This window comes from Syngnathoides biaculeatus, chromosome 23 (assembly GCF_019802595.1).
Source record: "Syngnathoides biaculeatus isolate LvHL_M chromosome 23, ASM1980259v1, whole genome shotgun sequence".
Lineage (NCBI taxonomy): Eukaryota > Metazoa > Chordata > Actinopteri > Syngnathiformes > Syngnathidae > Syngnathoides > Syngnathoides biaculeatus.
The window spans coordinates 15,699,461-15,717,733 of record NC_084662.1 but is presented as its reverse complement, the minus strand read 5'-3'; the positions used below and the strand labels follow the sequence as shown (position 1 = coordinate 15,717,733).

The 18,273-nt window shown below is 40.3% G+C and overlaps 1 protein-coding gene across 2 annotated transcripts in view; it reads left to right on the top strand.

The window, feature by feature from the left end:
• nbas (NBAS subunit of NRZ tethering complex) overlaps positions 1-18,273 on the top strand; it is a 161,012-nt gene that overhangs the window by 117,468 nt on the left and 25,271 nt on the right. For both annotated transcript variants that reach the window (XM_061811916.1, XM_061811915.1), the window contains 3 exons: positions 409-611; positions 2,633-2,710; positions 3,447-3,630. In XM_061811916.1, the coding sequence (XP_061667900.1) occupies positions 409-611; positions 2,633-2,710; positions 3,447-3,630 (465 nt within the window). The remainder of the gene's footprint in view (positions 1-408; positions 612-2,632; positions 2,711-3,446; positions 3,631-18,273) is intronic.

The window sequence follows — 18,273 nt, the reverse complement described above, 5'->3', positions numbered from 1 at the left end:
AGCAAATTAGTTAGCTAATAATTAGCTACATAGGTTGCAAATTAGACATCTTACAAACAAGCCTTTTGTTAGCTATTTCGTTTTTTAAAATGTGTTATTGTTTTGTTATTTTGTTAATTTTACTCTGAGTTCCTGGCTCATTAGTCAATTGGTAAAGTCTTTTGGTAGAGATAGGTAGCAAACGGGTCAGTCAGTTACATTTAGTTATTCAGCTGACAATTTAGCTTATAAATGGAAAAGATGTTCGAAAAAAAAATTGTGAGTGAGCTAGCTATTTAATTAATAGTATTCTGCCCATAGTCTCCTCTTGGGTGAAAATCGCCCCTGAGCGATCAATGCGACCTGGTTTTCCCAGTAGCCAAATCTCCTATTGATAATGTTTTATTTGCTTTGCTTTCCCCATCCCAGGAGCAGCTCCAGGGCTACAGTCGACTTTATGATGTGTCCCGCTCCGAGAAGTCCAAGGTCCGTGAACTAGCAGTCACCATAGTGACTGATGGGCAGCCTCTCCAGCTCATCCACGAGCTACTGCGTGTCGCCGTGGGACCACTGGACTTGTCGGTCAAAAGTGTGCTGCAGGATGCTGTGGAAAGAGTGGTTGCTATTCTACGGTAACCTTTTGTGATGTGATCATAGAGCCATGTTTTTGTGAGATAATTCACTTCTATAGTTAACTAAATCGAAACAGTCTTCAAAGACACTCGACAAAGTAGACCTCATTTCTGGATGCAAAAATTTCTCTTACCTCAAATCTTGTCTCGTCACACCAAATGAAAAATAAATCCAGCAAAGGATTGTAACTTGACGCCAAAGTGGAAAGTCTAGCAGGCTTGAGTTTTTCAATATCCTCTGTGTAGTGTGACTTATCAATGACACCGCACCGTGACCATGATCAATAGGATTGGATATTGTGAGCAGCGCACTGCCTTCCATGATTGCCATTATCAAAATACCATACTTGAAAGCCATAGTCAACGTTCACATGCACAAATCAATGTTTACCAAAGCTTTTATCGAGTGACATAACAAAATCTCAGTATGTTTCATGATAACGTTAGTGCTAACACTAGCTTGTTAGGCTACATTACGGATTGTTGCCTGCTTGTGAGCAGTATCGTATTACAAGTATGTGAACATTCTCAGAGCAGTCCTTGAATGCATAGCCCAAAACATAGATTCCCAAGTACCCGGGGACATGGCAGTTTTTTTTTACTTTACATCTTTGTTTGTTTTTCTTCTAACATTGTCAAAGTATAGAGCTCGTGCACCTACGTCATACAATCACTTGACATCGCCATATTGCCGGTCTAACAAAGCATTGTTGAAAGTTAATTCCGTTGAGACGAAACGAAAATGGCTTATAACACGACGCCCAGAGTTTTGTCCGATACTGTTAAACATTTAGAAGGTGATAATAAATGAAGGTCCGTAGAAAAATGAGATACACTTGGCATAAAGGACCCATATTTAATGCCAAAGTCCATGTTTTCGCCGATAAGAAATTGGACTGTTAATTCACTTCCGCTTGTTTTGGACAACTAGATCTACACATGTATCTGGCGAGCAAGTCATCGAGATTTACACGGAAAAGTTTGAAATCGTATAAAGGTGTGGAGACATACAAATACTTCGTTGTTGGATCTGTTTTCAATCAGGAATAAATCCAACATAGTGATGGACCCACTGTGATTTTTTTTTTTTAGTACAAATACCAATATTTAAATAAATGACCCCTACTTTTACACAAACTCGTATTCATTAACTATGATTGGAAAAAAAAATAGGACAGGGGATCGTCTCCTCCGTACACAGAAGCATATTGCTGCCACACGCTTACCTTCGTAAACCTCTCTGCGACAGACTTTTTTTTAAGTACGCATTGTTCTCAAATGAGCCAATTTGGCATTATAATTACTTCTTGAGAAGAATAATTCCTACCTGAAGTGATCGCTACACAGGCGTGTATATTTGGTTGGGCACCATCCATCGCGTTTGCATTGATCTTTTCCTGTCTTTTCAGCTGGTATTCTATAGAATGATCTGTCTCGTCTGTTGTGACAACCAACAGAACAACAGGTCTCGGGCATTGTGAATATTCTGCTCCCTTTCCATGTCTCCCACAATGTCGAGCAGCTCGGTTTGACCGGCAACCGGGCGCCGTAAATACGGTGACGTCACGTGCACGAGCTCTATTCCATTGTTGATCAACAAGTTGCTGTTTCTGGTCAAGCCCCTCGGAACCCCAATGATCATAAAAGATGGGAAACGATGACATCAGAATGCATGTTGTATAGTGTTACCACTGTCTGACCAAGATATGATCATTTGTGTCATAGTTTGATCCAGGCATAAGATAGACATCAAATGTGTGCTCATAAGGGTTAGAAGCTAATAGTTCTGAAATGATGGGTCTGTTTTTTGTGTCTTAATACATCAATTTGCTCGGAGACCATTTAATTTGGAGTTGTGTCCCTGAAAGTAAAGCCCTTGATTTCCTTCCCTTGGCACTTGTCCCTCCTGACATGCTGTTCATTTGCCCCTCTTATCTTAATGAGCTGTTATGTAAAACTCTTCTCATCGTTTTCTCCTCATTTTACAACCTTGTGTGTCTTTTTTTTTTTTTTTTTTCCAGCAGCGACACCGATGTCCTGACAGCCCTGGGCGTGCTTGAGGACATTGCAACGGCTGTGCACAATAGCGTGCAGGCGGGGTATGTTGGCCACACACATATACACACACACACACACACACACACACACATGCATGCACAAACAAACATGAAATAATGAACAACCACAATGCCGGCTCACTTTTGATTGATATTGTCAGAGGAGTTGATTAACATCTTTTGTTATTCAGCATGCTACACGTAGACACGAAAATGTGTTGGTTAGTATTAATTAGATCAAATCAACTAAAAAAATAGCATGGTAACTGGGCAGCTAGTAGGCTAATTAGTTGTTTGCCAGTAATTAGTCAGCTAACATTTATTTAGCTTCCATCCATCCATCCATCCATCCATCCATCCATTTTCTTCATCTTATCCAAGTTACCTATTTACTTAATCGTTAGTTATTGTAACATAGGTAGTTGGTCAACAACGAAATGTTTAGTAGTCAGGTATTTAGTATTTGTATTTATTTGTATTATTTTGTTATTGTAAGATATTTAGTTAGTGAACAAGCAACTATTATTTGACAAAGCTAGCAAATTAAATAACTTGTTCTTCAATTGCTAAACTATTTCGGCAGCAAACTAATTTAGCTGTTACAGTTCTGTCCTATTTTTAGATTAGGGAAGCTCTAAATTGCTTAAATCCCATAAAATTAGCAAAGACACACTTTAGTCGGATGAGGATTGTGTGAGTTTGCCGGAGGTCTCTTCTCTACCAAGGCAGACTGTGCGACATACTGTCTCTCACCGTCACACCTAATCTCACCCTTCAGCGACAGTGCGGTGAGCTCTGATGACCTGCTGGCCTGGCTGCGACCGTTCTGCAGCGACCCATCGTTGCCAGTGCGTCCGCGCATTGCCGTGCTCCAGATCCTGGAGAGCAACTTTAGCATGCGTGACGCCGACGTCCGACTCCTGCTGCTCTACAGGACGCAGGCTGTCCTCAAACACTCACAGGTAACACACTCGCTTTGCATTACAGTGGTCAAGACTGAGAGAACAAACTAGTTGATTATCCAGGTCATCTGTAGGGTTACTAGCACTCTATTTAGTAGTGCCAGTTAGCAGTTTTAATTTGTTAAAGGGGAAATCCAGTGCTTTGCATGAACAATGTATCCAATAGGTCATGTAAAATGTACTCTATTTTGAGACTATGATGTTGAATCCTCTCTCATTTAATAGTGTTCTGAGAAGATTTTTATCGATAATTATGAATTTTCAGGTGTGCTGCCATTTTCGCGAGTCACATGACTTACGTGCGCGGACGCGACATGTAAGGCGCCGCACCAAAGGCTCGATTACATTGTGCCCAGCGCTGATTTCCCGGATTTATCCTCATCTGATGAAGAAATAGCAGTTTTGGTTGATCGGGAAGACAGAGGAATACTTCCATACAGATTTGAACATGTGACTGTAAATAATGTTGAATATTCGGATGGTTCTACGGGCGGAATGACGCCAGAGGCTGACTACTCGGAGGCTTACGCGTGGGACGTAAGTGAGTAAACAAAGGCAGCTGCGGATGGTTCTTTGGACGGGAATGACGTGGAGTCTGAGGAGCGAGCTTCGTCGCATGGCGGAGGCTGTTAGCCAAAGCTCGGCTCGTGGCCTCCGCCGGACGCCGAAGCCAAAAATGGCAGCGCCCCTGAAAATTCGTAATTGTCGATAAAAATCTTCTCAAAACACTCAAATGAGAGAGGATTCAACATCACATTGTTAAAATAGAGTACATTTTACATGACCTATTGGATGCATTTTTCATGCAAAGCACTGGATTTCCTCTTTAACTTAAAAACCTGTCTTTTTTTCTTTTTTATTACCCCGAACCTTGAGAGGATGAGCAGCTCAGATATTGGATCTATGGTTGTTTAGTAGCCTCTGGGGTTTGCAAGCTCGCTAGTTATGTAACTTAGTTTGTTAGTTAGTTTGGTAGTCGAATCAATGACACAACAATTTGTTAGTAAGCTGAATCGATGACGCCACCATTTTTCTGTTCTCTGGTTTGTCAAAGCAAAATTGTTATGCCCAACGAATGATAATGCATATGTTATATTATATAATGCAAATGATAATCCACTACTAACCCATGCTACTGATTGAGTATAACGTTTCTGAACTGTTGTGATCTGAACGTTTGGTGGAAACAGGTGAGAATAGTCGACAGATTCGCTTTGAATTGTGTGGCCGCTACATCTCTCTATTGACTAATTAAGGCTCTGCTTAATTAATGTGTATATGTATGCCTAGCAGCAGTAGACACGTGTGTGTGTGTGTGTGTGTGTGTGTGTGTGTGTGTGTGTGTGTGTGTGTGTGTGGGCGGGCAGGCAGGCGTCTCTCTGTCTCTCTGTGCGATTCACTTATAACATGCCAGTGTACATGCTCACACACATTCCTAGAACAACACTAACCCACACACTGCAGAGGAAGTGAGCAGCCAAAGGTAGCAGTTAATTAATCTCTTTTTTACAAGGACTCTGTCACTTTCTCCGCACTCTCCCTTTGCTCCTTTTAAAGGTCTTTCAATGTGCACACAGTCTTTTTGTAGACACATTTGAAAGGCTTAGTGCTTCCCTTAACAACTCTCCCGCTTTTTTTGCATTCAAATTCAAATTCAGTGATTCCACTTTTGGTGTGGGGCTTCCTTTAAATTAGGCCATAAATAGTTGAGTTTTCCACACAAACACTGGCAAGAGCGTCGTAGCCAAGCCTTGTTCCATGAATTGATGAAGCCTGCTTGGATGAGGGACGAAATGTCTTCTAGGAGAAACAGAATAGTCCAGTTGTGATCAGTTCAGTGTCCAGAGAACAAGCCAATTTTGTGGCGGTCCCAGAGTCAGATCACAAACGTTAACTTGCTAATTTATCTCTCAAACTAGGTGCGAGTAGGATTAAAGCAAAGTAAATTTATTTGTATAGCGCATTTCATACACAAGGTAACTCAATGTTTTTTACCCGATTGAAGGCATTTGAAAACAAAGAGATAAAACATTTAAAATGGGATAAAAACAATAAAAATGACAAACAAAATGTGTGTTTTTTAAAAAAGACATTTAAAACTGCATACAGTGCAAGTAATATGATCAAAAAGTGGATATATTCTAAAAAGCATAAGAAAAAAAGAAAAGTTTTCAACCTGGATTTAAAAACATTCACACTTGAGGCTGACCTCACCTCTGTTGGTGACTTATTCCATTTGTGTGCAGCATAATACCTAAATGCTGCTTCGCCATGTTTGCTTTGGACTTTGCACTCCACGATTTGACCTCAGTTAGTCGATCTCTACTGGGTTTGTATTCCGTAAGCATTTATTTTATGTATTCAGGACCCAAATCATTTAGTGATTTATAGACCAGTCGCAGTAACTTTAAAATCTATTCTAAAGCTAACTGGAAGCCAGTGCAAGGACTTTAGGATTGGAGTTATAGTTTCTGAACGCTTTGTTTTGATCAGAACGCGAGCTGCAGCATTCTGAATGAGCTGAAGCTGTTTTAATACTCTTTTTTTGGGGGAGTCCAGTCAGAAGACCATTACAGTCGTCAAGGCAGTTTTTGTGATTAGATAAAAATAGTTTGTGTTAACATGTTACTTGTGCATCTTGTCTGATTGTAAGATGGCAAACGTGTTGATTATCCAGCTAGTCTATGACTGGCTATTCAATTAGCAAGTCACTTAACTAGTTTTTTGTCAGTTTGTTAGTTAAAACTCCATTTTCGTATCTTATTGGGGCCTCCACTCCCCAAGAAGGGTTGCGTCAGGAAGGGCATCTGGCGTAAAAACAAATATGAGCGTTTATCTGAGATGTTACACTGTGGCGATCCCTATCGGGACAAGCCCAAAGAAAGTTTTTTAAAACTCAGTTTGTTTCTCGTATTGTTGTCAGCTAACAGATCTTTGTTAATTATAGAAGAATTAAAAGTTAAAAATTTGCTTGCTTGTTTCACAACCAGTAAACGTGTGTTACTAAACCAAGTGAGGCAACCTGAAAGAAGCTTTTAAAATGAAAGAAGGAGCCACGTTTATGCACGATCATTTCTCTTTTGGTGTCTTTTTGCGTCATCCGAAAGTGGCAGAGCGAAAGAAAGCAATTCCCAATGCCGACAATTAGGATTTCTAACGGCGAGGTGAAGCCTCGCGTGGATTTTGTGACTTCATTGTGAATGATTCATCAGAATAACGGGCGGATAAAATCTCACCTACGTCAAGACGGGACGGCTTCTTTTCTCTGTGCGTGTTGCATGCGTGACCGTTGATCTATATAGCGTGGGACGTCTGGCCTTTCTCTCTCGACACAACAATTGACTCTGTTTGTGACATTTAGCAGACAAAAAGGTGACTTGAATGTGGATTCCCCCAAGCATGCATGGGCTACATATATGCCTGCTTGAAAGGACTGATTTGCATAATTACTGCCAGGAAGATTTAATTTTCGTTTGCCATTTTCGTTCAAATGAAAAAAATTGTAAAATGTTATCTGCACGCTCTTCTATAGAACGCTTATGTAAATTTAATCAAGTTCTAGAGCTGGGGCAATCAAATATATTTGGAATTGATTATTCTTGCAATAATCCTATGGTTTATATGAGTAATCAGATTGAAAAACAACTATTTTGCATGATTAAGCAATAGGCCTGTGAGTTGCAGCCATTATTTTTGTCCAGTTGGGGTCGCCATCCTAATGTTGTACACTGTAGTATCTGTTACTTTGAATGTGTGTGGCTTTAAAAGGCGGGTCCTTGCCTGGTGAGTGACGTGGAAGGCAGTGAACGGAAATGTACATTTATTGGTCATCAGTTATTCTTGCATCCCTCATCAGATCAGATTTAACCTACAGTGTATCTTGACTTTATGACCCCCCTCCCCCCAAAAAAAAAACAGCAAAGCAAACCTAACCCAGCACGTTACATAAGAAATAGCCCAAGCAAGCTCCGTCTTCATGGCCAGATAAATAATAGATGCGATGATGGTGAGGCTGTTCGCACAAGGTCACTGGTTGCTGTCATGATAGCGTGTCCCTAAATTGTCATTTTACTTATTTTTGGCATCCTTTGTCCAGGATTCTCAGGGTCCTTCTGCAGCCTACACTTTCTTTCTTTATTTTCTTTTCTTTTTTTTTTTAAACTCATGGCCTGGAGAGACGGGCTCTTGTCAATCTCGTCGGTGCCCAATGTGGATGATTGAGTTTGCAAAATAAAGAATGGGAGGAGGAGGAAGCAGTGCAATAAAATGAGCGCAGACAGATGAGTGGAAACAAGGTGAAAGAGGACCTGAGGATGAGTTGAAATAACCTGACTTCGAAGAACAAAGCGGGTTGGATGGGGGACCACAAATTTGGTATTTTGAACAAAAAATATGCCAGATGAGATCACGTTTTCCGATTGGCTGGCAACCAGTTCAGGGCGTACCCCGCCACTTGCCTGTTGACAGCTGGGATCGGCTTCAGCAAGCCCCGTGACCCTAGTGAGGATAAGCGGCTAAAAAAAATGGATGGATGGATGGATGGAGATCACATTTCTCTTATTGGAGAAGAACAAACTCATTTGGACATGCTAACCTCATACATGCCAAACTGAAGACAGATTTTATCAAGTGAGATAAAACTGAGAAATAATCGATACTTATCTACTGTCATCTATCTGTCAAGACAAGCATTTGTCTGTCTATCCACCATCCCTCCAGTCACCCATCCAACTGTCCATCCAGCCATCCATTTGTCTAGCATCCATTCAGTTGAAATCCCACAATTCTTTGCAAATGTACATTGAGGGACATTGTCCTTAAACTCGTTGAGTATTTTCTCACACACTTATTCACAAAGAGTTGAGCCTCACCTGATTTTGCTTGTGAATAACTGTATAATTCAGGGAAGCTCCTTTTATACTCAATCATGGCACCCAGCTGTCCCAATTAGCCTGTTCACCTATGGGATGTTCCTAACAGCTGTTCGATGAGCATTCCTCAACTTTCTCAAGTCTCTTTTGCCACATGTCCCAGATTTTTGGGAACGTGTTGCAACCATAAAATTCAAAGTTAATGCTTATTTTTCTAAATACAAGTTTATCAGTTTGAACATGAAATATCTTGTCTTTGTAGTGTATTCCATCAAAAGTTAAACATGAATTGCAAATCATTGTATTCTGTTTTCGTTTAACACAAGTTCATCGGAATTGGATTTGTAAATGCTATTTTATCTAAATGCAGGAAGTACTTAAAATCACGAATGTATCGACTTTTTGTGACGTTTTTTGGACTGTGTGCTATGAGAATTTTCAATTGTAAAATATGTACCTTGTCTCCAGAACGGTTGCAAGTCACTGATCTATGTAGCTACACATCAGTGCAGCGGGCTGAGATGCTGTCAGTTCACCCTCAACCCATAGATCTCCATCCGTAGCTATGGCAATGACACTTCTCTTCCAAGTAGCCGAAAAAGGAGTTCAGAACATTCAGACAGGCATTCTCTTTTTTTTTTTTTTTAACTCAAGTCATGTTTTCATTGACACTCGAATGTGATCCAACCCTCATCCTACGTAATTGCACGTGTTTACGCTCACGTGTCTTCGCATCGAGCGTTCCTTTTCCCCTTGACCTTTTTCTGGTTGATGGAATATTCATGGGGCCCCCTCCCCTGAACGCCGCATGCATGATTAAGGACAGGTTGGAGTCTGCCTGCAAATGGGTTTGATATTAAAATATACTGGAAGTGTGTATGTCCATGTGTGTGTTAAATATTGATATTTTGGGGCTGAGCTTTCATGTCAAGCCGGGGTGTTTGTGTGTGTTTTTAATATTGATATTTTGGCCCTGAGGATTCATGTCAAGGGTGTGTGTGTGTGGGTGTGTTTGGATGGAAATCTTTATTTATTTATTTTTTTTAATTATGACCATTTTCATTTTCTTTATCCTTGATGTCCAGACTTTCTAACCCTAGACCGCTTTCAACAAGAGAAAACAAACTTTTTGTCAAAGAAATGTCAAGCAGAACACTTTGATGCTAAAATCTTTTCCTTTTCTGATACCGCAAACAAAAATGTGTAAAATGCAATGCATAAAAAATATTACTCAAGATATTGAAATCAGCATGCCTTCGTATTAGAGAGTGCAGTTATTTGTATTTTTTACAAATTTTATGTTTGCACTGACGCAGGAGAGGCTCTCCAATTTCATTCTACACTTTTGTGTGATGACAATAAATGGCATTCATTTATTCATAAAAAAAAGACAAACAACCTTTGATGCCAAAATAATCATTTAATTACGGGGTGGAACAGTTGCCGGAAGGTGTCTGGTGTTCTATGTGACAACAGTAGGATGAAGGGCAAAGTTTATAAAACACTGGTGAGCCCGGCCATGATGTACGGATTAGGGACGGCGGCACTTAAGAAACAACAGGAAGCAGAACAGGAGGTAGCAGAAATGAAGATGCTGAGGTTCTCGCTTGGAGTGAACAGGTTGGATAGGATTAGAAACAAGCTCATTAGAGGGACAGGCAAAGTTGGATGCTTTGAAGACAAGGTTAGAGAGAGCAGACTTCGATGGTTTGGACATATTCAGAGGCGAGAGAGTGAGTATGTTAGTAGAAGGATGCTGAGGATGGAGCTGCCAGGCAAAAGAGCGAGAGGAAGACTTAAAAAAAAAAGGTTGATGGATGTTGTGAGGGAAGTCATGAAGACTGTGGGTGTTGGAGAGGAAGATGCACGAGATAGGCTTAGATGGAAAAAGGTGACACGATGTGGCGACCCCTAATGGGACAAGCCGAAAGGAAAAGAAGAAAACAGATATACAAGTAAGAAACACATCTTAACCAACGTTCATTCAAGTTGAACGTCAGCATTTTTTTGCATGGTGTTCGCCATTCACGCCATGAACAGCATCATGTTTTCTTACTATTGCGAAAGCAACTTTCTACTACCCATCCCAAGACATACTATATTTATTAACATTTCTCCCCTATAATCGATCGAACAAGCAAAGATTCTACTTAATAAAAATCCGCTTCTCTCAAATCTCAAACAACAAAACAAACATCTACAGGGATATGTTTGTGATTGGAGCAGTATACAAATCCAGAGTGTCTGGGCGAGACCCTCTTCCACACCTACCTGTTGAAAAACATACGAGAAATACATTCTTCAGTGGCAGATTGGATTCCAGTTGGCAAATACAAACGTTCACAGGAGTCAGTGAGTTATTGAATTATCATTTGTGTGTGGATTGTGAAATGTGATGATGCTCATGCATATGTGGAAAAGTCACTGCCTTTTGGACCCTGTTTTGAGGGGGACAATAATTGTCCTACCCCTAAACTATTTTCTACAAAGTTGATTTACTCATAAAAAGATGTTCAAATACGTTTGACCATGTACAGTTTTCCCGGGAATTTTGTTTTACTTATAAATATCCCCACTCTAAGACAACTAAAGGCTTTCGTCTTCATGCTATATTGTACTGTGTGCCACTCAAGTTAAAAGTAGAATCCTGGAGACAGGATACTTTACATGCACGCTGTGTGATCAAGTGCGTGTGTTCGTCGACACTCTTTGAAGCAGTGATAAACTGCCAGAAAGCAACATCCCGCTGGCCCAGAGGCTTTTTGCCCTTTCCTTGTTTGCGTCTCATTTTCTTTATCGTTTTTTTTCCCCTTCAAATCCTCGACATCAGTCTCTTTATCGCTCTCTCTCGCTCCCTCCCATCCCTTTCTCTTGTTCTCTCTCTCTCTCTCTCTCTCTCTCTCTCTCTTTCTCTCTCTCTCTCGTGCAAAGTTCGTGACCTCTACAACTTTATCCACGCCCGCCGCTTGGGACATTAGCCACAGCAGGTTGATGAATATTGATGAGCTACTCGCCGAACGGCCCAAGGCACCGCCGGTCCCTGGCCGATACACTCCGACAAGCCCAAATGGTGCCATCTTACACTGCCTCACCTCTCGGGTCAAGGACACGTAGATAAGCCTTAACTTTATAGAGATGATCAAGGGGAGAGTACTGTGTTCATTAAGTGTTTCAGTAAGTTTAATGGCAGAGTGAAATCGAAGATTTGTTTCTTTGGATGGGGGTGAGGGTGAAAGTACGTATGCTCTGCAGCTGGAAGGTTGGCACTTCGTATCAAATGCTGAGCGTGTGTCCTCGTTGTGTCCCTGGGCAAAACACTAAAACTACGTTGCCTACAAATAAATGTGGTTGGATGTTTGGTGGTGGCCAAAGGGGCACTCGCCGCACAATGGCAGCTATGTTTCCGTCAGGCTGCCCTAGGGCAGCTGTGACTACACAAGTAGCACACCAGGGTGTGACTGAGGAGTGAATGAATAATGCATGAAATTCCAAGTTATCTGAGAGTCTCTAGAAAAGCATTACATGTGTAATTATTACTGTTATTTTTTTTATTTATTAAATGCCCATGGATGACGCGCTCTCTGCTCATATTTATTTTTCGTATAGACATTGAAGTGAATAATGTTTTATGTATTTTCCATGACTATTTATTTTAGAATGTTTATAGGGATGACACCTGACCTTTAATGTGCGTCCCTAGTGAGGATAAGTGGTTCAAAAAATGGATGGGTAAAGACAAAGACTGAGAATTATAGTCTGTACGGCTCCATTTTGGAGCTATAAAATAAAACTGTTTTTTCATCATTTCACTTTTCCTGATTTTTGGTGTCTGGCATAAATGGTGCTGTGTGAGACACTTTGGCCCCAGTAGCATGAGTTGCCCCTCCCTTTCTGGATGGAAACCTGAGTACCTTTGCTTGCAACAGCCATTATCCAGTACCGTTGCGACGTGCAGTTAGCTAGCTAGAATTGCCTCCTCCCACCAGCCCCTCCAAAAAAAAAGCATCTTCCCTAGATAGTTTGCTGGCCTAGCCGCTTTAGAGTGCTCCACTGTCGGCCATGAGTGCACAAACATTTTGTTGATGAAGATGAAAGAGCAAAGAAGAGGAATAAAAATAATAATATACTGACTTAATAGTCAGTGTGTTGACAGGGGCTTCATGCTAGCATTTCCGCTTCAAAGGACCTTTTGGTGAATTTACGTCACAAAAAATAATAATTTTATTTTTTTAATGTCGTGATAGCCAACGTAGTGACCAGGCTTTGCCCTGGCGTGGCTGCCAAGAGTGCCTCGTTGTCATGGCATGAAAAAGACCCGTGAAGACGCGGTGGGATATATTCCAGCTGCCGGAAGCTTGACAGGTGACAGTTGATCGTGTTTCCACCCCGTTCAACAGACATAGGGTAAGAGAATGAACACAAATTTTAAAGTCTCAGTTTATACACTGGGCAATTTTTAAAAATAATTTCAATACTCGGGATTGTCAACAATATTCTTTTCTGTTGTGTCAAATTTAAGATGATTATTTCCAAAAATGGGTGGATAATTGAGTTTAGCAGAGAGTAATGCTCATGATTCCATTGCCATTCATGTTTGTCAGTGCTTACTTTTTCCAGTTCTTCACAAAACAACTTTCGAAAAGGTACTGCAGTAGGTAGGTACTTAATTCATTTAACTTGAGCTTAATCAATATATTAAGATAATCACTTTATTTTATTTTATTTAAACTTAGTTATAAAAAGTGACCTGCTCATGCCGTCATGATACCAAGTAAAGCCCCGTTATAATTACTTCATCCAACCATCCATTCTCTTTCCCGCTTATCCTCACGAGGGTCGCGGGGAGTGCTGGAGCCTATCCCAGCTGTCAACGGGCAGGAGGGGAGGTACACCCTAAACTGGTTGCCAGCCAATCGCCGGGCACACGGAGAATGACAACAGTTGCATTAACAATCACACTTTTGGGCAATTTAGAGTGTCCAATTAATGTTGCATGTTTTTTTGGGGGATGTGGGAGGAAACCGGAGTGCCCGGAGAAAACCCACGCAGCCACGGGGAGAACATGCAAATGCCACACAGGCGTTGCCGGGATTGAACCCGGCACCTCAGAGCTATGAGACAACGCTTTACCAGCTGACCCACCATGCCGTCGTAATAATTACTTATACAAACTACATACCTTTATATTAATGTAAGAGTTACTTTTTCAAATTTGAAAATCCTTCTGTGTTCTGGACTCTCAATTCATGAATATTCGTGTTCTGATTGAGAATTATTGTTGAGAATTATTAAGCAGTGACTTACAATGACATGCAAGCAATTATTTCCCTCTGTGTAAATTCAGTGTAGATCTAGTTTTTTTTTTTTTTTTTTACAAAAAAAAGAACATATTTGTTTGGACCCCGTCAAACAATACAAATCACATCTTTATTTCATATTCGGGATTTTAATTTTCACAGCTGCCTCATTATCATGCACGCTTTCATCCCACTTTGCTCGTTTAACATCTGCACATCCTCGGGGTACGCACCAAATTAGTGCTCGGACTAGGGAAAAAAATTAGGGCAGGAGAGACAAATTTCTATGCGTGTTTTTTTTTTTCTTTTTTTTTTAAGTTCTCTCCTCAGCACTTTGAGGGCAGTGGTTTGCATATAAATAAGACACACTGTGCATTGTTTTTCACAATTTCAAAGTTCCAGAGACTTAATTACATGCTGGATCAAAAATTATATATAAATATTTTTTTTTCATCATGAAGCCTATGGACAAAACTACTGTAGGGTGTTGTGATTAGGGAAGCAGCTTCTTCTGGAAGCAGAGCCCAGTGTGTTGGGGGAAAAAAAAGTGATCCGCTGTAAACCTAGTAAAAGTATTTTTACTTGTGGAGGCATAAATTGTACTTTACACACAATGCATTGTATTTTATACACAATGTAAATGTTCGCTAACGCTAATCTGTCCATTCAACAAAACCCAATGCAGCTCTGTTTGTCCCCATAATCTTAAATTTTCTCTTGATGCGTGGGCAATTTTTGCATTCAAGCATTTCCAAAGAACATTTCCTTCATTTGCTTAACATTATTTACACCCAGTAAGTAAGTTTCTTTCGGCTTGTCCCATTTAGGGTCGCCACAGCGTGTCATCTCAGATGAACGCACATATATGTTTGGCACAATTTTTACGCCGGATGCCCTTCCTGACGCAACCCTTCTCAGGGAGTGGGGTTGCGTCAGGAAGGGCATCCGGTAAAACAAGTTAATCACTTTTAATGATAAGGCTCATAAATAATGAAACCGTCATAAAATTATAAAAAAATATTGGCTGCCGGGAAAATGTCAGCGATGAAAAGATGAGGCCCTGAGATAAAGCCCTGCGGTACACCAGTAGAACATGAGAGTTTTTGTGTTCTTCAATATTAACTTGAAAAAATTGAATTAAATGTCACAAAAATCCAAATTAAATAATAATTAAAGGCACTGTCAAGTTGAGTTTTGTTGAATAAATCTTTTTTTTAAGTACCCTCAAGAAAATGTGTTAAAGAAATTGTCTATTTTTGTATAAAATGCTACTAAATGGAGTTCCATTTTTCCCCACCCCAGAAAGCGCTATATAAAATGATTACTAAGAAAACGCGCATTGAGTTAAAATCTTAAATGGCATTTGAAACCAACGAAGACATCCACGGGGAGCCTCATTAGAGTGTCAGCGGTTAGTTCAGTACATTAGAAATACCTCAAATGTGGCGACTGCCACGCCGCGATTTATGCGTTGGCATTTCTTTACACAGCGTGGCATTCTTTATGAAGCTGCATATGCGTGTGCGCACCTTTAATATTAAAAGTTATGTGTTAAAGGGAGATTTCAAATGAATCCCTGAGGGCTTGGGTGTCACTGCATTTATTTGGCAAGGCTTGTTATTCCTTGAGGGAGGTAGTGACGGGGATATTTGGAGGAAATAATTCCACTAGTCTATTGAAGCGCTATTTCAGTGATTATTTTTGATTGTTAGCGTCACTCTCCGCTGGCCTTATTGTCCGTCCGTCTGTCCACGTACGCGTGTGTAATTATAAGAAACTTCTAACAATATCTCTCAAATGCGTGGGTCTGCTTTCATGTGTGTAGTCACCTGCACACACACACGGACGCGTGTAAAAGGTAAATCTAGATCTCTTATACATTCTTTTATATTTCATTATTATTTATTTCTTGGGTTTTTATGGAGGGGGGCGTGAAGTCATTATAATGGGATCTCGAGTCAATCAGATCAAAGGAGCGTTTCTGGCTACACTGAAATGTCAAAAAATATACAGTACTATTATTAGGAAAGCTCTTATATTTTAAGAATAAAGTTAGCTATGACTTGTGAATAATGTTACAAGCTTACAAGAATAAAGCCTTAATTTTTTATGAGGATAACAGTTTTACGAGAATAAAGTCGTAATACTATGACGTGAAGAAAAGGGGGTCTCCAGGAATAAAATGACATTATAAGGAAATGCTTTAAGATTTCAAGAATGAGAATAAAATAATAATGTCATGAGAAATAGCTTGTAATATCACAGGGAAAAACCCTTTGTTACAAGGATAAAATTGCAATGTTACGAGTAAAAAGTTGTGATATTGTGTGAGAGAGTTGCAATATGTGGTAAAATTAACGTTACAAGAACTTTTGATGCAGTGAACCCCTTCATACTAGCAGTTTGCCATTGGAAAATTCAACTGCAGCAGGTATGGAAATTATTCAGACTCCCATAAATTCTTCAGTCTTTGTGATATTGGCGAGGCTACTCCAGAATCTTGACATGGTTCTTACAGAGGCACTCCTTGGTTATCTTGACTGTGTGCTTCGGGACATTATTTTGTACCCAGCCAGGACCCATCTTCTAATGCTTTGCTACCCAAACTCTCGCAATACATGGCCCTGGTCATCCTCTCCTTAATACAGTGCAAAAGTCCTGTTCCATGTGGTGAAATAGAACCCCAAAGGAAGATGCTTCCACCGCCTTGCTTCACAGTAGGGATGGTGTTCTTGGGATGGTATTCCTCATTCTTCCTCCTCCAAATACGGCGAGTTGAATTAAGACCAAAAAGTTCTATTTTGGTCTCAGCTGGGTGTATAACTTTCTCCCCTGACTCCTCTGTATCATCCAAATGGTCATTGGCAAACTTAAGATGGGCCTGCACTTGTGCTGATTTAAGCAGGGCAACCTTCCGAGCCTTGCATGATTTTAAGCCATGACCTCCTGGTGTGTTACCCACCGTCACCTTGGAAACAGTGTTGTCAGCTCTCTTCAGATCATTGACAAGCTCCTTCCGTGCACTTCTGGTGTGATTCCTCACCTTTCTTAGGATAATTGATACACCACAAGGTGAGATATTGCTTGGAGCCCCAATCCGAGGAAGATTGACCGTAATATTTAGCGTCTTCCATCTTCTAATAATTGCTCCAACTGATGATTTTTTTAGCCCATCCCAGCATTGTGTCAATTTTGTGTCTGGTGTCTTTGGACAACTCTTTGGTCTTAGTCACGTTAATAGTTAGTCTTACTGATTGTGTGGGGTGGACTGGTGTCTTTATGCAGCTAACAATCTCAAACAGGTCCTCCTAATTTCGAATAATACATGGAGTTTAGGTTGACTTTTCTAAAGGGGCGGACTAACAGGTCTTTGAGGGGCAGAATTTTTGCTGATTGGCAGGTTTTCAAATACGTATTTGAAGGAGTAACATACAAATAAATTATTTTAAAAAGCATACATTGTGTTTTCCAGATTTTTTATTTTTAGATTGTCTCTCACATGCACCAAAGATTCATGATTTCCAAGTCGGAGAACTTATAAAATCGCAGGGTGTTTGTTCAAATACTTATTTTCCTTGCTCTATATATACCATTAATATAATTAAAAACTTGTCTATTCATAGAAATCATAAATTTCTTTGATTATTAATTATCTGCTAAGAAAATCGGCACGACTGCTAAAAATCAAGGTGAGAAGTGTGTTATAGCCGTACATCATTAAGTTTAAGATTGTGCTTGAGAGGTGGCAATCTTGGCAAAGTCTTTCTGTGTGTGTCTGTGTGTGTGTGTGTCCGTGTGTGTAGTTGAGGGTTAATTACAGCGTCCAATCAATGAAGGTCATGATAGGTGTGCGGAGATAAGAAGCAGACTGAACGATGCATCGAGCTGCCACTTCACCGAATGCAAAATGTTCCACTAAACCCTATAATTTTGTCTGACAATAATCCATGCAATTATAATCCAAGATTTCATAGATGGGCTAATGGAAACGAGCAAACAGTTCTTACAACAATACTCAAAGGCGCACTTTTGCTCTGCTCTGTCTAAATTCCGACTTGCTTCGAAAGTGTAAAAGCCCATAAAAGACCACTTCAAAATCTGCAGTGTAGCAGGGGCCATCATCTCCTGAGGTTCTACCGTGTTTATTTGTAGCTGGAGTCGTCGGATAAATGACACTCGCCGGTGGTTGTGCAGGATCCATTTTCCATTTTTCCTTTTTTCCAAAAGGAGACAAACCTTAAATGAGTGGTATTAAAGACTGTGGCCAGACTGAGGAGGCGTTAATTATCCATTAGAGCAGCGTGTGGTCCAGAGTAACACCATTAACAATGAATGAAGTGCACCGCATTTTCTCCCTTCAGCGTTAAGTAAAGATAAATGATAGTACACTTCAAGAAAGGAGAACACGTTTTGCTAATAAACTCTTTGATAAATTGACTAAGATATCCATTTCCCCTTGTAAAGGCTACCTGCCT